At 27.5% G+C, this 24,356-nt stretch overlaps 1 protein-coding gene across 1 annotated transcript; it reads left to right on the top strand.

Annotated features, from left to right (window-relative positions):
• Positions 1-20,763: 20,763 nt before the first annotated feature.
• LOC111216107 (long chain acyl-CoA synthetase 1) lies at positions 20,764-21,518 on the top strand. Its single transcript, XM_022720419.2, has 3 exons — positions 20,764-20,997; positions 21,083-21,265; positions 21,375-21,518. The coding sequence occupies exons 1-3, from the start codon at positions 20,764-20,766 to the stop codon at positions 21,516-21,518; spliced, it is 561 nt and encodes a 186-aa protein (XP_022576140.2).
• The last annotated feature ends 2,838 nt before the right edge of the window (positions 21,519-24,356 follow it).

Below are 24,356 nucleotides of genomic sequence, written 5' to 3'. Positions count from 1 at the left end.
GAGAATAGCGATTTTCTAATGGTTAGTCCACCAATTTAGAGAGTATTATGAAGTTTTACTAAATTAATTGAAAAAAAAATTAAAACGATGCTCATGTACCATGAAAGAGAGTTTAATATAGATGAATACAAATGTAAAATGTGTTTAGAAATTTTAAAACAACACTAAAGATCATATGCTTCAGTTTATAGAGCATTTACCCAAAAACTCAATATTTTTGTAGTGGTGTTAACCCATAGATTTTGAGAAAAATTAAAAAAAAATGAAAATAATTTTTAATGCATATTTGCATCCTACACTAACATATGATGAAGTTCAAAGAGGTTTAGAACCTTTGTTGTCTTTATTTTTCTAGAGAATAGCGATTTTCTAGTGGTTAGTCTACCAATTTAGGGAATATAATGAAGTTTTAATATTTTTGTAGTGGTGTTAACCCATAGATTTTGAGAAAAATTAAAAAAAAAGAAAATAATTTTTAATGCATATTTTCATCCTACACTAACATATGATGAAGTTCAAAGAGGTTTAGAACCTTTGTTGTCTTTGTTTTTCAAGAGAATAGCGATTTTCTAGTGGTTAGTCCACCAATTTAGGGAATATTATGAAGTTTTAATAAATTAACTGACAAAAAATTAAAAGGATGCTCATGTACCATGAAAGAGAGTTTAATATACATTAATACAAATGTAGAATGTGTTTAGAAATTTTAAAACAACACTAAAGATCATAGGCTTCAGTATATAGAACATTTACCGAAAAACTCAATATTTTCATAGGTTTTGAAAAAAAATCAAAAAATGAAAATATTTCTTTAATGCATAGTTGCATCCTTCACTTACATATGATGAATGTAAACGAGATTTGAAACCTTTGTTGTGTCCGTTTTTCTAGAGAATGGCGATTTTCTATTGGTTAGTCCACCAATTTAAGAAATATTATGAAGTTTTACTAAATTAATTGAAAAAAATTAAAACGATGCTCATGTACCATGGAAGAGAGTTTAATATAGATTAATACAAATGTAGAATGTGTTTAGAATTTTAAAACAACACTAAAGACCATAGGCTTCAGTATATATGGCGTTAACTGAAAAACTCAATATTTTCGTAGGGGTAACCCATAGATTTTAAAAAAAATTCAAAAAAATGAAAATACTGTTTTAATACATATTTGCATCCTTCACTTACATATGATGAACGTAAACGAGGTTTGAAACCTTGGTTGTCTCCGTTTTTCTAAATAATAGCGATTTTCTATTGGTTAGTCCACCAATTTAAGGGGTATTATGAAGTTTTACTAAATTAATTAAAACAAATTAAAACGATGCTCATTTACCATGAAAGAGAGTTTAATATAGATTAATACAAATTTTGAATGTGTTTAGAAATTTTAAAACAACACTAAAGACCATAGGCTTCAATATATATGGCATTTACTGAAATATTCAATATTTTCGTAGGGGTTAACCCATAGATTTTGAGAAAAATTCAAAAAAATGAAAATACTGTTTTAATACATAGCTGCATCCTTCACTAACATATGATGAAGGCCAAAGAGGTTTGGAACCTTTGTTGTCTCCGTTTTTCTAGAGAATGACAATTTTTCTAGTGGTTAGTTCACCAATTTATGAAGTATTATGAAGTTTTACTAAATTAATTAAAAAAAAAATTAAAACAATGCTCATGTACCATGAAAGAGAGTTTAATATAGATTAATACAAATGTAGAATGTATTTAAAAATTTTAAAACAACACTAAAGATCATAGTTTTCAGTATATATGGCATTTACCGAAAAATTCAATATTTTCGTAGGGGTTAACCCATAGATTTTGAGAAAAAATTCAAAAATATGAAAATAATTTTTTAATGCATATTTGCATCCTACACTAACAAATAATGAAGGTCAAAGAGGTTTGGAACCTTTGTTGTCTCCGTTTTTCTAGAAAATAGCGATTTTCTAATGGTTAGTCCACCAATTTAGGGAGAATTATGAAGTTTTACTAAATTATTTGAAAAAAAAATTAAAACGATGCTCATGTACCATGAAAGAGAGTTTAATATAAATTAATACAAATTTTGAATGTGTTTAGAAATTTTAAAACAACACTAAAGACCATAGGCTTCAATATATATGGCATTTACTGAAATATTCAATATTTTCGTAGGGGTTAACCCTTAGATTTTGAGAAAAATTCAAAAAAATGAAAATACTGTTTTAATACGTAGCTGCATCCTTCACTAACATATGATGAAGGCCAAAGAGGTTTGGAACCTTTGTTGTCTCCGTTTTTCTAGAGAATGAAATTTTTCTAGTGGTTAGTGTTCACCAATTTAGGGAGTATTATGAAGTTTTACTAAATTAATTGAAAAAAAAAATAAAACAATGCTCATGTACCATGAAAGAGAGTTTAATATAGATTAATACAAATGTAGAATGTATTTAGAAATTTTAAAACAACACTAAAGATCATAGTTTTCAGTATATATGGCATTTACCGAGAAATTCAATATTTTCGTAGGGGTTAACCCATAGATTTTGAGAAAAAATTCAAAAATATGAAAATAATTTTTTAATGCATATTTGCATCCTACACTAACAAATGATGAAGGTCAAAGAGGTTTGGAACCTTTGTTGTCTTCGTTTTTCTAGAGAATAGCGATTTTCTAATGATTAGTCCACCAATTTAGGGAGTATTATGAAGTTTTATTAAATTAATTGAAAAAACAAATTGAAACGATGCTCATGTACCATGAAAGAGAGTTTAATATAGATTAATACAAATGTAAAATGTGTTTAGAAATTTTAAAACAACACTAAAGATCATATGCTTCAGCTTATTGAGCATTTACCCAAAAACTCAATATTTTTGTCGTGGTGTTAACCCATAGATTTTGAGAAAAATTAAAAAAAAAATGAAAATAGTTTTTAATGCATATTTGCATCCTACACTAACATATGATGAAGTTTAAAGAGGTTTAGAACCTTTGTTGTCTCCGTTTTTCTAGAAAATAGCGATTTTCTAGTGGTTAGTCCACCAATTTAGGGAATATTATGAAGTTTTAATAAATTAACTGACAAAAAATTAAAACGATGCTCATGTACCATGAAAGAGAGTTTAATATACATTAGTACAAATGTAGAATGTGTTTAGAAATTTTAAAACAACACTAAAGATCATAGGCTTCAGTATATAGAGCATTTACCGAAAAACTCAATATTTTCATAGGTTTTGAAAAAAAATCAAAAAAATGAAAATATTTTTTTAATGCATAGTTGCATCCTTCACTTACATATGATGAATGTAAACGAAATTTGAAACCTTTGTTGTCTCCGTTTTTCTAGAGAATAGCGATTTTCTATTGGTTAGTCCACCAATTTAAGGAATATTATGAAGTTTTACTAAATTAATTGAAAATAAATTAAAACGATGCTCATGTACCATGAAAGAGAGTTTAATATAGATTAATACAAATTTAGAATGTGTTTAGAATTTTAAAACAACAATAAAGACCATAGGCTTCAGTATATATGATGTTAACTGAAAAACTCAATATTTTTGTAGGGGTCAACCCATAGATTTTAAGAAAAATTCAAAATAATGAAAATACTGTTTTAATACATAGTTGCATCCTTCACTTACATATGATGAAGGTAAACGAGGTTTGAAACCTTTGTTGTCTCCGTTTTTCTAAATAATAGCGATTTTCTATTGGTTAGTCCACCAATTTAAGGAGTGTTATGAAGTTTTACTAAATTAGTTAAAAAAAATTAAAACGATGCTCATTTACCATGAAAGAGAGTTTAATATAGATCAATACAAATTTTGAATGTGTTTAGAAATTTTAAAACAACACTAAAGACCATAGGCTTCAATATATATGGCATTTACTGAAATATTCAATATTTTCGTTGGGGGGGTTAACCCATAGATTTTGAGAAAAATTCAAAAAAATGAGAATATTGTTTTAATACATAGCTGCATCATTCACTAACATGTGATGAAGGTCAAAAAGGTTTGGAACCTTTGTTGTCTCTGTTTTTCTAGAGAATGACAATTTTCTAGTGGTTAGTTCACCAATTTAGGGAGTATTATGAAGTTTTACTAAATTAATTGAAAAAAAAATTAAAACAATGCTCATGTACCATGTAATAGAGTTTAATATAGATTAATACAAATGTAGAATGTATTTAGAAATTTTAAAACAACACTAAAGATCATAGTTTTCAGTATATATGGCATTTACCGAAAAATTTAATATTTTCGTAGAGGTTAACCCATAGATTTTGAGAAAAATTTAAAAATATGAAAATAATTTTTTAATGCATATTTGCATCCTACACTAACAAATTATGAAGGTCAAAGAGGTTTGGAACCTTTGTTGTCTCCGTTTTTCTAGAGAATAGCGATTTTCTAATGGTTAGTCCACCAATTTAGGGAGTATTATGAAGTTTTATTAAATTAATTAAAAACAAAATTAAAACGATGCTCATGTACCATGAAAGAGAGTTTATCATAGATTAATTCAAATGTAAAATGTGTTTAGAAATTTTAAAACAACACTAAAGATCATATGCTTCAGTTTATAGAGTATTTACCCAAAAACTCAATATTTTCGTAGTGGTGTTAACCCATAGATTTTGAGAAAATTTAAAAAAAAAAAACATTAATGCATATTTGTATCCTACACTAACATATGATGAAGTTCAAAGAGGTTTAGAACCTTTGTTGTATTCGTTTTTCTAGAGAATAGCGATTTTCTAGTGGTTAGTCCACCAATTTAGGGAATATTATGAAGTTTTAATAAATTAACTGACAAAAAATTAAAATGATGCTCATGTACCATGAAAGAGAGTTATTATACATTAATACAAATGTAGAATGTGTTTAGAAATTTTAAAACAACACTAAAGATCATAGGCTTCAGTATATAGAGCATTTACCGAAAAACTCAATATTTTCATAGGTTTTGAAAAAAAATCAAAAAAATGAAAATATTTCTTTAATGCATAGTTGCATCCTTCACTTACATATGATGAATATAAACGAGATTTGAAACCATTGTTGTCTCTGTTTTTCTAGAGAATAGCGATTTTCTATTGGTTAGTCCACCAATTTAAGGAATATTATGAAGTTTTACTAAATTAATTGAAAAAAATTTAAAACGATGCTCATGTACCATGAAAGAGAGTTTAATATAGATTAATACAATTGTAGAATGTGTTTAGAATTTTAAAACAACACTAAAGGCCATAGGCTTCAGTATATATGGTGTTAACTGAAAAACTCAATATTTTCGTAGGGGTTAACCCATAGATTTTAAGAAAAATTCAAAAAAATGAAAATACTGTTTTAATACATAGTTGCATCCTTCACTTACATATGATGTAGGTAAACGAGGTTTGAAACCTTTGTTGTCTCCGTTTTTCTAAATAATAGCGATTTTCTATTGGTTAGTCCACCAATTTAAGGAGTATTATGAAGTTTTAATAAATTAATTAAAACAAATTAAAACGATGCTCATTTACCATGAAAGAGAGTTTAATATAGATTAATACAAATTTTGAATGTGTTTAGAAATTTTAAAACAACACTAAAGACCATAGGCTTCAATATATATGGCATTTACTGAAATATTCAATATTTTCGTAGGGGTTAACCCAAAGATTTTGAGAAAAATTCAAAAAAATGAAAATACTGTTTTAATACATAGCTGCATCCTTCACTAACATATGATGAAGGCCAAAGAGGTTTGGAACCTTAGTTGTCTCGGTTTTTCTACAGAATGACAATTTTTCTAGTGGTTAGTTCACCAATTTAGGAAGTATTATGAAGTTTTATTAAATTAATTAAAAAAAAAATTAAAACAATGCTCATGTACCATGAAAGAGAATTTAATATAGATTAATACAAATGTAGAATGTATTTAGAAATTTTAAAACAACACTTAAAATCATAGTTTTCAGTATATATGGCATTTCCGAAAAATTCAATATTTTCGTAGGGGTTAACCCATAGATTTTGAGATAAAATTCAAAAATATGAAAATAATTTTTTAATGCATATTTGCATCCTACACTAACAAATGATGAAGGTCAAAGAGGATTGAAACCTTTGTTGTCTCCGTTTTTCTAGAGAATAGCGATTTTCTAATGGTTAGTCCACCAATTTAGGGAGTATTATGAAGTTTTAATAAATTAATTGAAAAAAAATTAAAACGATGCTCATGTACCATGAAAGAGAGTTTAATATAGATTAATACAAATGTAAAATGTGTTTAGAAATTTTAAAACAATACTAAAGATCATATGCTTCAGTTTATAGAGCATTTACCCAAAAACTCAATATTTTTGTAGTGGTGTTAACCCATAGATTTTGAGAAAAATTTAAAAAAAATGAAAATAATTTTTAATCCATATTTGCATCCTACACTAACATATGATGAAGTTCAAAGAGGTTTAGAACCTTTGTTGTCTTTGTTTTTCTAGAGAATAGCGATTTTCTAGTGGTTAGTCCACCAATTTAGGGAATATTATGAAGTTTTAATAAATTAACTGACAAAAAATTAAAACGATGCTCATGTACCATGAAAGAGAGTTTAGTATACATTAATACAAATGTAGAATGTGTTTAGAAATTTTAAAACAACACTAAAGATCATAGGCTTCAGTATATAGAGCATTTACCGAAAAACTCAATATTTTCATAGGTTTTGAAAAAAAATCAAAAAAATGAAAATATTTCTTTAATGCATAGTTGCATCCTTCACTTACATATAATGAATGTAAACGAGATTTGAAACCTTTGTTGTCTCCGTTTTTCTAGAGAATGGCGATTTTCTATTGGTTAGTCCACCAATTTAAAGAATATTATGAAGTTTTACTAAATTAATAGAAAAAATTAAAACGATGCTCATGTACCATGGAAGAGAGTTTAATATAGATTAATACAAATGTGGAATGTGTTTAGAATTTTAAAACAACACTAAAGACCATAGGCTTCAGTATATATGGCGTTAACTGAAAAACTCAATATTTTTGTAGGGGTTAGTTAACCCATAGATTTTGAGAAAAATTCAAAAAAATGAAAATACTGTTTTAATACGTAGCTGCATCCTTCAGTAACATGTGATGAAGGTCAAAGAGGTTTGGAACCTTTGTTGTCTCCGTTTTTCTAGAGAATGACAATTTTCAAGTGGTTAGTCCACCAATTTAAGGAGTATTATGAAGTTTTACTAAATTAATTGAAAACAAAATTAAAACAATGCTCATGTACCATGAAAGAGAGTTTAATATAGATTAATACAAATGTAGAATGTATTTAGAAATTTTAACAACACTAAAGATCATAGTTTTCAGTATATATTGCATTTACCGAAAAAATCAATATTTTCGTAGGGGTTAACCCATAGATTTTGAGAAAAATTCAAAAATATGAAAATAATTTTTTAATGCATATTTGCATCCTACACTAACAAATGATGAAGGTCAAAGAGGTTTGGAACCTTTGTTGTCTCGGTTTTTCTAGAGAATAGCGATTTACTAATGGTTAGTCCACCAATTTAGGAAGAATTATGAAGTTTTACTAAATTCATTGAAAACAAAATTAAAACGATGCTCATGTACCATGAAAGAGAGTTTAATATAGATTAATTCAAATGTAAAATGTGTTTAGAAATTTTAAAACAACACTAAAGATCATATGCTACAGTTTATAGAGTATTTACCCAAAAACTCAATATTTTCGTAGTGGTGTTAACCCATAGATTTTGAGAAAAATTAAAAAAAAAATAAAAATAATTTTTAATGCATATTTGCATCCAACACTAACACATGATGAAGTTCAAAGAGGTTTAGAACCTTTGTTGTATTCGTTTTTCTAGAGAAAAGCGATTTTCTAGTGGTTAGTCCACCAATTTAGGGAATATTATGAAGTTTTAATAAATTAACTGACAAAAAATTAAAAAGATGCTCATGTACCATGAAAGAGAATTTAATATACATCAATACAAATGTAGAATGTGTTTATAATTTTAAAACAACACTAAACACCATAGGCTTCAGTATATATGGCGTTAACTGAAAAACTCAATATTTTCGTAGGGGTTAACCCATAGATTTTGAGAAAAATTCAAAAAAATGAAAATACTGTTTTAATACATAGTTGCATCCTTCACTTACATATGATGAAGGTAAACGAGGTTTGAAACCTTTGTTGTCTCCGTTTTGTAAAGAATAGCGATTTTCTATTGGTTAGTCCACTAATTTAAGGAGTATTATGAAGTTTTACTAAATTAATTGAAAAAAAATTAAAACGATGCTCATGTACCATGAAAGAGAGTTTAATATAGATTAATACAAATTTTTAATGTGTTTAGAAATTTTAAAACAACACTAAAGACCATAGGCTTCAATATATATGTCATTTACTAAAATATTCAATATTTTCGTAGGGGGGGTTAACCCATAGATTTATTCAAAAAATTCAAAAAAATGAAAATACTGTGTTAATACATAGCTGCATCATTCACTAACATGTGATGAAGGTCAAAAAGGTTTGGAAACTTTGTTGTCTCTGTTTTTCTAGAGAATGACAATTTTCTAGTGGTTAGTTCACCAATTTAGGGAGTATTATGAAGTTTTACTAAATTAATTAAAAAAAAATTAAAACAATGCTCATGTACCATGAAATAGAGTTTAATATAGATTAATTCAAATGTAGAATGTATTTAGAAATTTTAAAACAACACTAAAGATCATAGTTTTCAGTATATATGGCATTTACCGAAAAATTCAATATTTTCGTAGGGGTTAACCCATAGATTTTGAGAAAAATTCAAAAATATGAAAATAATTTTTTAATGCATATTTGCATCCTACACTAACAAATGATGAAGGTCAAAGAGGTTTGGAACTTTTGTTGTCTCCGTTTTTCTAGAGAATAGCGATTTTCTAATGGTTAGTCCACCAATTTAGGGAGTATTATGAAGTTTTACTAAATTAATTGAAAACAAAATTAAAACGATGCTCATGTACCATGAAAGAGAGTTTATCATAGATTAATTCAAATGTAAAATGTGTTTAGAAATTTTAAAACAACACTAAAGATCATATGCTTCAGTTTATAGAGTATTTACCCAAAAACTCAATATTTTCGTAGTGGTGTTAACCCATAGATTTTGAGAAAAATTAAAAAAAAAATAATAATAATTTTTAATGCATATTTGCATCCTACACTAATATATGATTAAGTTCAAAGAGGTTTAGAACCTTTGTTGTATTCGTTTTTCTAGAGAATAGCGATTTTCTAGTGGTTACTCCACCAATTTAGGGAATATTATGAAGTTTTAATAAATTAACTGACAAAAAATTAAAATGATGCTCATGTACCATGAAAGAGAGTTATTATACATTAATACAAATGTAGAATGTGTTTAGAAATTTTAAAACAACACTAAAGATCATAGGCTTCAGTATATAGAGCATTTACCGAAAAACTCAATTTTTCATAGGTTTTGAAAAAAAATCAAAAAAATGAAAATATTTCTTTAATGCATAGTTGCATCCTTCACTTACATATGATGAATGTAAACGAGATTTGAAACCATTGTTGTCTCCGTTTTTCTAGAGAATAGCGATTTTCTATTGGTTAGTCCACCAATTTAAGGAATATTATGAAGTTTTACTAAATTAATTGAAAAAAAATTAAAACGATGCTCATGTACCATGAAAGAGAGTTTAATATAGATTAATACAAATGTAGAATGTGTTTAGAATTTAAAAAAAACACTAAAGACCATAGGCTTCAGTATATATGGCGTTAACTGAAAAACTCAATATTTTTGTAGGGGTTAGTTAACCCATAGATTTTGAGAAAAATTCAAAAAAATGAAAATACTGTTTTAATACGTAGCTGCATCCTTCACTAACATGTGATGAAGGTCAAAGAGGTTTGGAACCTTTGTTGTCTCCGTTTTTCTAGAGAATGACAATTTTCTAGTGGTTAGTCCACCAATTTAAGGAGTATTATGAAGTTTTACTAAATTAATTGAAAACAAAATTAAAACAATGCTCATGTACCATGAAAGAGAGTTTAATATAGATTAATACAAATGAAGAATGTGTTTAGAAATTTTAAAACAACACTAAAGACCATAGGCTTCAATATATATGGCATTTAGTGAAATATTCAATATTTTCGTAGGGGTTAACCCATAGATTTTGAGAAAAATTCAAAAAAATGAAAATACTGTTTTAATACATAGCTGCATCATTCACTAACATGTGATGAAGGTCAAAAAGGTTTGGAACCTTTGTTGTCTCTGTTTTTCTAGAGAATAACAATTTTCTAGTGGTTAGTTCACCAATTTAGGGAGTATTATGAAGTTTTACTAAATTAATTGAAAATAAAATTAAAACAATGCTCATGTACCATGAAAGAGAGTTTAATATAGATTAATACAAATGTAGAATGTATTTAGAAATTTTAAAACAACACTAAATATCATAGTTTTCAGTATATATGGCATTTACCGAAAAATTTAATATTTTCGTAGGGGTTAACCCATAGATTTTGAGAAAAATTAAAAAATATGAAAATAATTTTTTAATGCATATTTGCATCCTACACTAACAAATGATGAAGGTCAAAGAGTTTTGGAACCTTTGTTGTCTCCGTTATCTAGAGAATAGCGATTTTCTAATGGTTAGTCCACCAATTTAGGGAGTATTATGAAGTTTTACTAAATTAATTGAAAAAAAAATAAAACGATGCTCACGTACCTTGAAAGAGAGTTAACATAGATTAATACAAATGTAAAATGTGTTAAGAAATTTTAAAACAACACTAAAGATCATATGCTTCAATTTATAGAGCATTTACCTAAAAACTCAATATTTTCGTAGTGGTGTTAACCCATAGATTTTGAGAAAAATTAAAAAAAAAAAAAAAAAAAATTTAATGCATATTTGCATCCTACACTAACATATGATGAAGTTCAAAGAGGTTTAGAACCTTTGTTGTCTCCGTTTTTCTAGAGAATAGCGATTTTCTAGTGGTTAGTCCACCAATTTAGGGAATATTATGAAGTTTTAATAAACTAACTGACAAAAAATTAAAATGATGCTCATGTACCATGAAAGAGAGTTTAATATACATTAATACAAATATAGAATGTGTTTAGAAATTGTAAAACAACACTAAAGATCATAGGCTTCAGTATATAGATCATTTACCGAAAAACTCAATATTTTCATAGGTTTTGAAAAAACATAAAAAAAATAAAAATATTTCTTTAATGCATAGTTGCATCCTTCACTTACATATGATGAATGTAAACGAGATTTGAAACCTTTGTTGTCTCCGTTTTTCTAGAGAATAGCGATTTTCTATTGGTTAGTCCACCAATTTATAGAATATTATGAAGTTTTACTAAATTAATTAAAAAAAATTAAAACGATGCTCATGTACCATGAAAGAGAGTTTAATATAGATTAATACAAATGTAGAATGTGTTTAGAATTTTAAAACAACACTAAAGACCATAGGCTTCAATATATATGACATTTACTGAAATATTCAATATTTTCGTAGGGGGTTAACCCATAGATTTTGAAAAAAATTCAAAAAAATGAAAATACTGTTTTAATACATATCTGCATCCTTCACCAACATATGATGAATGTCAAAGAGGTTTGGAACCTTTGTTGTCTCCGTTTTTTTAGAGAATGACAATTTTTCTAGTGGTTAGTTCACCAATTTAGGAAGTATTATGAAGTTTTACTAAATTAATTAAAAAACAAATTAAAACAATGCTCATGTACCATGAAAGAGAATTTAATATAGATTAATAAAAATGTAGAATGTATTTAGAAATTTTAAAACAACACTTAAGATCATAGTTTTCAGTATATATGGCATTTCCGAAAAATTCAATATTTTCGTAGGGGTTAACCCATAGATTTTGAGAAAAAATTCAAAAATATGAAAATAATTTTTTAATGCATATTTGCATCCTACACTAACAAATGATGAAGGTCAAAGAGGTTTGGAACCTTTGTTGTCTCGGTTTTTCTAGAGAATAGCGATTTACTAATGGTTAGTCCACCAATTTAGGGAGAATTATGAAGTTTTACTAAATTAATTGAAAACAAAATTAAAACGATGCTCATGTACCATGAAAGAGAGTTTAATATAGATTAATTCAAATGTAAAATGTGTTTAGAAATTTTAAAACAACACTAAAGATCATATGCTACAGTTTATAGAGTATTTGCCCAAAAACTCAATATTTTCGTAGTGGTGTTAACCCATAGATTTTGAAAAAAATTAAAAAAAAATGAAAATAATTTTTAATGCATATTTGCATCCTACACTAACACATGATGAAGTTCAAAGAGGTTTAGAACCTTTGTTGTATTCGTTTTTCTAGAGAAAAGCGATTTTCTAGTGGTTAGTCCACCAATTTATAGAATATTATGAAGTTTTAATAAATTAACTGACAAAAAATTAAAAAGATGCTCATGTACCATGAAAGAGAGTTTAATATACATCAATACAAATGTAGAATGTGTTTATAATTTTAAAACAACACTAAAGACCATAGGCTTCAGTATATATGGCGTTAACTGAAAAACTCAATATTTTCGTAGGGGTTAACCCATAGATTTTGAGAAAAATTCAAAAAAATGAAAATACTGTTTTAATACATAGTTGCATCCTTCACTTACATATGATGAAGGTAAACGAGGTTTGAAACCTTTGTTGTCTCCGTTTTGTAAAGAATAGCGATTTTCTATTGGTTAGTCCACCAATTTAAGGAGTATTATGAAGTTTTACTAAATTAATTGAAAAAAAATTAAAACGATGCTCATGTACCATGAAAGAGAGTTTAATATAGATTAATACAAATGTAGAATGTGTTTAGAAATTTTAAAACAACACTAAAGACCATAGGCTTCAATATATATGGCATTTACTGAAATATTCAATATTTTCGTAGGGGGGGTTAACCCATAGATTTTGAGAAAAATTCAAAAAAATGAAAATACTGTGTTAATACATAGCTGCATCATTCACTAACATGTGATGAAGGTCAAAAAGGTTTGGAAACTTTGTTGTCTCTGTTTTTCTAGAGAATGACAATTTTCTAGTGGTTAGTTCACCAATTTAGGGAGTATTATGAAGTTTTACTAAATTAATTAAAAAAAAAATTAAAACAATGCTCATGTACCATGAAATAGAGTTTAATATAGATTAATTCAAATGTAGAATGTATTTAGAAATTTTAAAACAACACTAAAGATCATAGTTTTCAGTATATATGGCATTTACCGAAAAATTCAATATTTTCGTAGGGGTTAACCCGTAGATTTTGAGAAAAATTCAAAAATATGAAAATAATTTTTTAATGCATATTTGCATCCTACACTAACAAATGATGAAGGTCAAAGAGGTTTGGAACTTTTGTTGTCTCCATTTTTCTAGAGAATAGCGATTTTCTAATGGTTAGTCCACCAATTTAGGGAGTATTATGAAGTTTTACTAAATTAATTGAAAACAAAATTAAAACGATGCTCATGTACCATGAAAGAGAGTTTATCATAGATTAATTCAAATGTAAAATGTGTTTAGAAATTTTAAAACAACACTAAAGATCATATGCTTCAGTTTATAGAGTATTTACCCAAAAACTCAATATTTTCGTAGTGGTGTTAACCCATAGATTTTGAGAAAAATTAAAAAAAATAATAATAATAATTTTTAATGCATATTTGCATCCTACACTAACATATGATTAAGTTCAAAGAGGTTTAGAACCTTTGTTGTATTCGTTTTTCTAGAGAATAGCGATTTTCTAGTGGTTACTCCACCAATTTAGGGAATATTATGAAGTTTTAATAAATTAACTGACAAAAAATTAAAATGATGCTCATGTACCATGAAAGAGAGTTATTATACATTAATACAAATGTAGAATGTGTTTAGAAATTTTAAAACAACACTAAAGATCATAGGCTTCAGTATATAGAGCATTTACCGAAAAACTCAATATTTTCATAGGTTTTGAAAAAAAATCAAAAAAATGAAAATATTTCTTTAAAGCATAGTTGCATCCTTCACTTACATATGATGAATGTAAACGAGATTTGAAACCATTGTTGTCTCCGTTTTTCTAGAGAATAGCGATTTTCTATTGGTTAGTCCACCAATTTAAGGAATATTATGAAGTTTTACTAAATTAATTGAAAAAAAATTAAAACGATGCTCATGTACCATGAAAGAGAGTTTAATATAGATTAATACAAATGAAGAATGTGTTTAGAAATTTTAAAACAACACTAAAGACCATAGGCTTCAATATATATGGCATTTAGTGAAATATTCAATATTTTCGTAGGGGTTAACCCATAGATTTTGAGAAAAATTCAAAAAAATGAAAATACTGTTTTAATACATAGCTGCATCATTCACTAACATGTGATGAAGGTCAAAAAGGTTTGGAACCTTTGTTGTCTCTGTTTTTCTAGAGAATAACAATTTTCTAGTGGTTAGTTCACCAATTTAGGGAGTATTATGAAGTTTTACTAAATTAATTGAAAAAAAAATTAAAACAATGCTCATGTACCATGAAAGAGAGTTTAATATAGATTAATACAAATGTAGAATGTATTTAGAAATTTTAAAACAACACTAAATATCATAGTTTTCAGTATATATGGCATTTACCGAAAAATTTAATATTTCGTAGGGGTTAACCCATAGATTTTGAGAAAAATTCAAAAATATGAAAATAATTTTTTAATGCATATTTTCATCCTAAACTAACAAATGATGAAGGTCAAAGAGTTTTGGAACCTTTGTTGTCTCCGTTATCTAGAGAATAGCGATTTTCTAATGGTTAGTCCACCAATTTAGGGAGTATTATGAAGTTTTACTAAATTAATTGAAAAAAAATTAAAACGATGCTCACGTACCTTGAAAGAGAGTTAACATAGATTAATACAAATGTAAAATGTGTTTAGAAATTTTAAAACAACACTAAAGATCATATGCTTCAGTTTATAGAGCATTTACCGAAAAACTCAATATTTTCGTAGTGGTGTTAACCCATAGATTTTGAGAAAAATTAAAAAAAAATAAAAATAATTTTTAATGCATATTTGCATCCTTCACTAACATATGATGAAGTTCAAAGAGGTTTAGAACCTTTGTTGTCTCCGTTTTTCTAGAGAATAGCGATTTTCTGGTGGTTAGTCCACCAATTTAGGGAATATTATGAAGTTTTAATAAACTAACTGACAAAAAATTAAAATGATGCTCATGTACCATGAAAGAGAGTTTAATATACATTAATACAAATATAGAATGTGTTTAGAAATTGTAAAACAACACTAAAGATCATAGGCTTCAGTATATAGAGCATTTACCGAAAAACTCAATATTTTCATAGGTTTTGAAAAAAAATAAAAAAAATAAAAATATTTCTTTAATGCATAGTTGCATCCTTCACTTACATATGATGAATGTAAACGAGATTTGAAACCTTTGTTGTCTCCGTTTTTCTAGAGAATAGCGATTTTCTATTGGTTAGTCCACCAATTTATGGAATATTATGAAGTTTTACTAAATTAATTAAAAAAAATTAAAACGATGCTCATGTACCATGAAAGAGAGTTTAATATAGATTAATACAAATGTAGAATGTGTTTAGAATTTTAAAACAACACTAAAGACCATAGGCTTCAATATATATGACATTTACTGAAATATTCAATATTTTCGTAGGGGGTTAACCCATAGATTTTGAAAAAAATTCAAAAAAAATGAAAATACTGTTTTAATACATATCTGCATCCTTCACCAACATATGATGAATGTCAAAGAGGTTTGGAACCTTTGTTGTCTCCGTTTTTCTAGAGAATAACAATTTTCTAGTGGTTAGTCCACCAATTTAGGGAGTATTATGAAGTTTTACTAAATTAATTGAAAACAAAATTAAAACAATGTTCATGTACCATGAAAGAGAGTTTAATATAGATTAATACAAATGTAAAATGTATTTTGAAATTTTAAAACAACACTAAAGATCATAGTTTTCAGTATATATGGCATTTACCAAAAAATCAATATTTTCGTAGGGGTTAACCCATAGATTTTGAGAAAAATTCAAAAATATGAAAATAATTTTTTAATGAATATTTACATCCTACACTAACAAATGATGAAGGTCAAAAAGGTTTGGAACCTTTGTTGTCTCCGTTTTTCTAGAGAATAGCGATTTTCTAATGGTTAATCCAGCAATTTAGGGAGTATTATGAAGTTTTACTAAATTAATTGAAAAAAAAAATTAAAACAATGCTCATGTACAATGAAAGAGAGTTTAATAAAGATTAATACAAATGTAGAATATGTTTAGAAATTTTAAAATAACACTAAAGATCATAGTTTTCAGTATATATGGCATTTACCGAAAAATTCAATATTTTCGTAGGGGTTAACCCATAGATTTTGAGAAAAATTCAAAAATATGAAAATAATTTTTTAATGCATATTTTCATCCTACACTAACAAATGATGAAGGTCAAAGAGGTTTGGAACCTTTGTTGTCTCCGTTTTTCTAGAGAATAGCGATTTTTTAATGGTTAGTCCACCAATTTAGAGAGTATTATGAAGTTTTACTAAATTAATTAAAAAAAAAATTTAAACGATGCTCATGTACCATTAAAGAGAGTTTAATATAGATTAATACAAATGTAAAATGTGTTTAGAAATTTTAAAACAACACTAAAGATCATATGCTTCAGTTTATAGAGCATTTACCCAAAAACTCAATATTTTCGTAAGGGTGTTAACCCACAGATTTTGAAAAAAATTAAAAAAAAATTAAATTAATTTTTAATGCATATTTGCATCCTACACTAACATATGATGAAGTTCAAAGAGGTTTAGAACCTTTGTTGCCTCCGTTTTTCTAGAGAATAGCGATTTTCTAGTGGTTAATCCACCAATTTAGGGAGTATTATGAAGTTTTAATAAATTAAATGACAAAAAAATTAAAACGATGCTCATGTACCATGAAAGAGAGTTTAATAAACATTAATACAAATGTAAAATGTGTTTTAGAAATTTTAAAACAACATTAAAGATCATAGGCTTCAGTATATAGAGAATTTACCGAAAACTCAATATTTTCATAGGAGTTAGTTAACACATAGATTTTGAGCAAAATTCAAAAATATGAAAATATTTCTTTAATGCATAGTTGCATATTTCACTTACATTTGATGAAGGTAAACGAGGTTTGAACCCTTTGTTGTCTCCGATTTTCTAGAGAATAGCGATTTTCTATTGGTTAGTCCACCAATTTAAGGAGTATTATGAAGTTTTACTAAATTAATTGAAAAAAAACATAAAACGATGCTCATGTACCATGAAAGAGAGTTTAATATAGATTAATACAAATGTAGAATGTGTTAAGAAATTTTAAAACAACACTAAAGATCATAGTCTTCAGTATATAGGGCGTTTACCGAAAAATTCAATATTTTTGTAAGGGTTAACCCATAGATTTTGAGAAAATTTCAAACATATGAAAATACTTTTTTTTAATGCATAGTTACATCCATCACTAACATATGATGAAGGTAAAAGAGGTTTAGAACTTTTGTTGTCTCCGTTTTTCTAGAGAATCCCTATTTAATAGTGATTAGTCTACCAATTTAGGGAGTATTATGAAGTTTTTTTAATTTAATTGACAAAAAAATAAATCGATGCCAATATACCATGAAAGAGAGTTAAATATATATTAATACAAAAGTATAATATGTTTAGAAATTTTAAAACAACATTAAAGATTGTAGGCTTCAGTATATAGAACATTTATTAAAAAACTCAATATTTCCGTAGGGGTTGTTAACACATAGATTTTGAGAAAAATTCAAAAATATGAAAATATTGTTTTAATGCATAATTGCATCCTTCACTAACATATGATGAAGGTCAAAGAGGTTTGGAACTTTTGTTGTGTCCGTTTTTCTAGAGAATAGCGATTTTATAGTGGTTAGTCCACCAATTTAGTGAATACTATGAAGTTTTACTAAATTAATTGACAAAAAATTAAAACGATGCCCATGTACCATGCAAAAGAGTTTAATATAAATTAATACAAATGTAGAATGTCTTTAGAAATTTTAAAATGACACTAAAGATCATAGGCTTCAGTATATAGACCATTTACCGAAAATTCAATATTTCCGTAGGGGTTAACACATAGATTTTGAGAAAAAATCAAAAATATGAAACTACTATTTTAATGCATAGTTACATCCTTCACTAACATATGATGAAGGTCAAAGAGGTTTGGAACCTTTGTTGTCTCCGCTTTTCTAGAGAATAGCGATTTTATAATGGTTAGTCCACCAATTTAGAAAGTATTATGAAGTTTTACTAAATTAATTGAAAAAAAATTAAAACGATGTCCATGTACCATGAAAAAGAGTTTAATAAGTATTAATACAAATGTAGAATGTGTTTAGAAGTTTTAAACAACACTAAATAGCATAGGCTTCAGTATATAGACCATTTACCGAAAAAATCAATATTTTTGTAGGGATTAACACATAGATTTTGAAAAAATTTCAAAAATATGAAAATACTGTTTTAATGCATTGTTGCATCCCTCACTAACAAATGATGAAGTTCAAAGAGGTTTGAAACTTTTTTGGTCTCTGTTTTTCTAGAAAATGGCGATTTTATAGTGGTTAGTCCACCAATTTAGAAAGTATTATGAAGTTTTACTAAATTAATTGACATAAAATTAAATTGATGCCCATGTACCATGAAAAAGAGTTTAATATACATTACTACAAATGTAGAATGTGCTTAGAAATTTTAAAACAACACTAAAGATCATAGGCTTCGGTATATAGAGAATTTACCTAAAAATTACATATTTTCGTAAGGGTTAACACATAGAATTTGAGAAAAATTTAAAAAAATTAAAATATTGTTTTAATGCATATTTCATCCTTCGCTAACATATGATGAAGGTCAAAGAGGTTTGGAACTTTTTTTGTCTATGTTTTTCTAGAGAATAGTGATTTTATAGTGGTTAGTCCACCAATTTATGGAGTATTAGGAAGTTTTACTAAATTAATTGACAAAAAATTAAAACGATGCTCATGTACCATGAAAGAGAGTTTAATATACATTAATACCTCTAGTATAGGATGATGGTCAAAGAAGATTTTGAACCTTTGTTGTTTTCGTTTCTCTAGATAATAAGGATTTTACAGTGGTTATCCACTGATTTATGCATTATATGAAACTCAAGTTTTATTAAATTAATTGTTAAAATTTTAGAATGATGCACATGTATTATAAAAGAGAGTTTAGCATATATTAATACAAATATAGAACGGGATTAGAAAATTTTAATCAAAACTAAAGAATATAAGATTCAATATATAAAACATTTAACGAAGAACTCAATATTTTCATAGGGGGGCGTTAGCCTACAGATTTTCAGAAAAATTCAAAAATATAAAAAAATTGTTTTAATGCATAGTTGCATCGCGCACTGACTTAAGATGATGGTCAAAGATGTTTGGAACTTTTGTTGTCTCCGTTTCTCTAGAAAATAGAGATTTCAAGTTTTAACGATTTAGAGTGTATATGAAATTTTATTAGATTAATTGTTAAAAAAATTTCATTTACCATGAATAAAAGTTTGGCCTACATTAACAGAAAATGTGGGTATAAATATTTAAATGACACTAAAGAATTTAAACTTCAGTATCTAGAGCATTTATTGAAAAACTTAATATTCTTATAAAGGATTAACCATAGAAGATAAAAAAAAATGACAATCTTTTTTTAATGCATAGTTGCATCTTGCACTAGTATAGAATGATGGTCAAAGAAGATTTGAACCTTTGTTGTGTTCGTTTCTATAGTGGTTATCCACTAATTTATGCTGAAATTTTATTAAATTATACTTGGTTTCAAGAGTGTAACATTTAAGAAAATCAAAGGTTGACATATATTTGTTTGTTACCAAAAATGTAAATTAAAATTATTTTTAATAATAGGTATAACTAAATTACTTATCTTTTTAAAGTCAATTTAAATTATTTTAAGTAAAATTAAAACCCGCCCGACCGAGCGGATCCATATCTTGTTAAATGATTTAAGTGGCCAAAATCACATGTTTGTAATGTTTTGTATTTGATATTTATTTATATTTTAATTATGTATTGTGTTTACTAAAGCTGACCAAAAAATTACTAATTTAAATTTTAAATTTATATATTAAAATATATTTAACCATGTTTGACCCGGCCGAACCATTTTGAACCGTGACTCAAATGATTATCCGATTCAGCTTTCGTTTTGTTTTTAAAGACATTGATTTTGACTAAAGTCCTGTTTTTCTCTTGGGCTTAAAACGACATCCTACTGTCAGATGACACCTGACGATGTGTATCTTTCCTTCCTACCGTTGGCTCATATTCTTGACCGTGCTAATGAGGAATACTTCTTTCGAAATGGCGCTCGTCGGCTATTACCATGGAGTATGTTAATCTCTTAAGCTTCATAAATCATAACCATAATCATCATCAACTTATGTAGGGGATAGAAAATTATGAAAATTGATTATGCTGATGTGTTTTGGTGTGTTAGGATTTGAATGCATTACACGATGATATTCAAGAACTGAAACCAACTTTTATAGCCGGAGTTCCAAGAGTCTTCGAGAGGATCTATGAAGGGATTCAGAAGGCTCTTCAGGAGCTTAACCCAAGAAGGAGACTCATCCTCTATGCTCTTTATAAATAGTAAGCTTCACTTACAAATAGGAGACATAGGTGAGATTCTTCCAAACGGAGTACTCAGGATCATCGACCGTAAGAAGAATCTGATCAAACTCTCACAAGGAGAATATGTTGCTCTTGAGCATTTGGAAAGCATCTACGGACAAAACGCGATTGTCCAAGATGTGAGTTTTCCAACTCTTTCTTGGTCTGCAAGTATCTTTTAGGATTTTCTTCAATTAATTTTTTTGATCGATAAATTCACATCAGATATGGGTTTATGGAGACAGCTTCAAATCTGTGCTTGTCGCCGTGATTGTTCCAAATCCAGAAACCGTGAACCGGTGGGCTAATGACTTCGGCTTTACTAAACCATTCGAAGAACTCTGTTCTATCTCGGAGCTACAAGAACACATCCTCTTAGAACTGAAGTCCACGGCAGAGAAGAACAAGGTTTGTTTGACGATGTTGTCTAAAACCATAATTCTTCTAGAGATTTCTCTAAATAATACTACTATTATATAATGTTATTTTGTGGATGTGAAAAAAATGATACTAATAGCTAAGCAAGTTTGAGTACATTAAAGCGGTGACGGTGGAGGCAAAACCTTTCGACATTGAGAGAGGCTTCGTGACTGCGACGCTCAAGAACCAGAGGAAAAATCTTCTCAAGTTCTACAGGTTTCAATATCTTAATTTCACTTAAATTTTTATAGATTAGTTATTGCTGAAGCTAAATGTTTTTTTTTTCTGAAGCTAAATGTTTTCAACCACTAAATACGTTAACGTTCCATTATATAGGTAGAAATCGAAGAAATGTACCGTATATTGGCGTCAAAGAGGAGCTGAAACTGTTGCGATATGTGGGCAACTAATAAATAATTACGCATATAACAAAAAAAAACGAACATTATATATGCTTTCTATAATAATTTATTTTATGTTGTATATACATACAACATAATTGTTAGTTTTTTAATGTAATAATAAATTTTATGACTCTAGCTATTTACTGTCGTGGATACTTTACCTGTTCTGATATAAGTTTACGTGAATAAAAATCATTATAAGAAGAATTAAAATGGATTGGACCACTTATAAGAGCCATAACAAGAAGGCTCGATGATCAATAAAACTTGCGCTCGATTCAAAAAGACAAAACCCACTGTCCGGATTGGTACATCTTGAGTTTACTTTACTATATCGAATCCCAATATTCATGTTACGAATCTTTTTTTTTTTGCTAAGTATTCGTGTTACGAATCTTACAGATGAGCAAATGTTGTAAGTTGTAGCTTCCTTGAACCAATGGGTCTCTTTAAGTTTGTCTTTTAGTCGTTCACTTTTAAGCCATCAAGAGTTTAAGTACTTTTGCTTTCGGTTGCAGTCGTGGCCTTGTTTCGGACAATGATTGTGTACCTTCGGTTTGGGATTATCACTCACCGTAAAGGTCAATACAGACACGCTAAAGCCAATGGCATTGCTATGCACTCACTAGACAAAAAGACAAAAAGTAGTATTACCTCATAAGATTGTTTTCTTTTCTTGCTTCCTTCGTCTTTTCTATTGAACATTTTCTCTCTTTCTCACACACACACATGGCTGCAAAAGTAACAAACAGACGAAGAAGAAAAAGTTGAATTTGCATGGTAACTTGTTTCTCTGCTTTTCACCTTTTGTATATTTCTTTGTGGGATTTGGTTTTCTACCTTTTTCCAACAAGTCTACGCACTTAGGGGACAACACAAACTTCGATTTTATTGACTAATTGCTAGTATGTTTCAAGTATTGGATCCACGGTTCAACGTGGGTTTACGTTTTTCTTCTCAATATATTTTACAAGGACAAAAAATTAGGTTCTTTAAATTATTTATTTTGTAAGTATCCTCTGAAATATAAACACATGAAAAAAAAACAATGAATTATTCACAGGTACATGTACATTTTAGAAGAAAAAAGGATAAAACAAAACATCAATCAAATCGTAATAGTAGATTGTCACACAGATTTTGAAAGCCTTGAAGTAAGAATGAAATTCTAAGCTAGGAACAACTCCAACCATTACATCCAGTTCAGTGTTTTGGTATTGAATTAATTTTCATCTCTAACCACAATACTAAATTCTACACCAAAATTAGTATATATTAGTAGTATTTCAATTTTAACATTTTGATATATTAATTATTTATAATTGACCAATGATATTTTATAGCATTTAAATTTTATGTTTATTTATTAAAATTTGGTAACTTTATATTATTATTATTTTATTTTACCTAGTTTATATATTAATTTATTTATTTTATGTAAAATATTTTTTAAAATTAAAATATTTTATATTTAAAAATGTAACTTACATAATAAATGCTTAACAGTTTGGAAATTATAATTAAAATATAAAATAGCATGATATATTTATTTTAAAATAATTAAAACTATAATAATAAAAATTATACATATAAATAAAATAATAAAGTTGTCAAAAAAAATAATAATAAAATATATCATTTTAGTATTTGATATGATGAATATTATTACACCAAATTTGGTGAGATAATGTCATTTTAATATTTTCAGAGATAAAATTATATCAAATTTGGTATTTTGATGTTTCATTGAAATTGGTATCTAAGCATGTTTAAATTAACTAGAAGAGAATTATCGAGTACTCTTAATCACATTTCATTTCTTTGATGGTTGTGAAAACACCAGTGAAGAGTGTAATTTCTCTTTTATATTCGTTTTGGATATAAAAATGTTAAAAGGGTAGTAAATGAAAATAGCAAACGACATAACACGGTGCACACGTCTTTTTCTTCACCGTGGTGCAATCATGAAACAGCAAGACCAACAAAAGCGGTAAATAAAACAAAAACAAAATAAAAAATTCCGAACGTCGATCAAACACACAGAAATTAGTAGGTAGAAGTAGTTGAGTTTATGTTTCCAACTTCGCATTAATTTAAGTTCAAAAAAAAAAAAACTTCGCATTAATTTCCTCTTTAGTTATCTTGCTTAAGTGAAAGTTAATTATGCAGATTCCAAGACAAAAAAAGATGAAGCGAGACAATGAATAAAAATCCTAACAACATTAATTGACGCTGTCTTTGAGTAGTGTTAGAGTAACCTGAAACCCTAGAACGCATTAGAACCGCGGATTTCAATTTTACTTTTAACAGATTCAGAAACTACAAAGCCTAGCTAATGAACAGTAGAACATAGAGTTATTTTATCAAATGAAGATAGAGACAGAGAGTACATGCAACGCCCATGTAATAAAAAAAATTTAAGAGACGACATATTAATATAGTATAGACTCTCCGAATGAAAAAGTTATAACACTATTATCGTTAATATACATAACGACAAAATTATTAGGCGATTTAAAAGTTTGTGCGAATCATATTATACAAAAAATTGTTAGACTGATTGCAATTCATGTTAACTATGCTAGTGCAACCAATTAGCTACAATTTTTTTAGTTGTTAGATAATTTGCAGTAAATTGAAATTTTCTTGCCTAAGTTATATATTCTACGGTTTCA

The sequence above is a fragment of the Brassica napus genome, chromosome A5 (genome assembly GCF_020379485.1).
Source record: "Brassica napus cultivar Da-Ae chromosome A5, Da-Ae, whole genome shotgun sequence".
Lineage (NCBI taxonomy): Eukaryota > Viridiplantae > Streptophyta > Magnoliopsida > Brassicales > Brassicaceae > Brassica > Brassica napus.
Note: the sequence above shows the minus strand (reverse complement) of the source record. Positions and strands in the feature narration are given on the sequence as shown.

Bases quoted from the DNA above. Each gene is read 5' to 3' on its own strand.
- LOC111216107 (XM_022720419.2), top strand. From the start codon at position 20,764: ATGAAGGGATTCAGAAGGCTCTTCAGGAGCTTAACCCAAGAAGGAGAC. The intron at 20,998-21,082 runs GTGAGTTTTCCA...AATTCACATCAG, and splicing joins AAAACGCGATTGTCCAAGAT to ATATGGGTTTATGGAGACAG. The intron at 21,266-21,374 runs GTTTGTTTGACG...TGATACTAATAG, and splicing joins CCACGGCAGAGAAGAACAAG to CTAAGCAAGTTTGAGTACAT.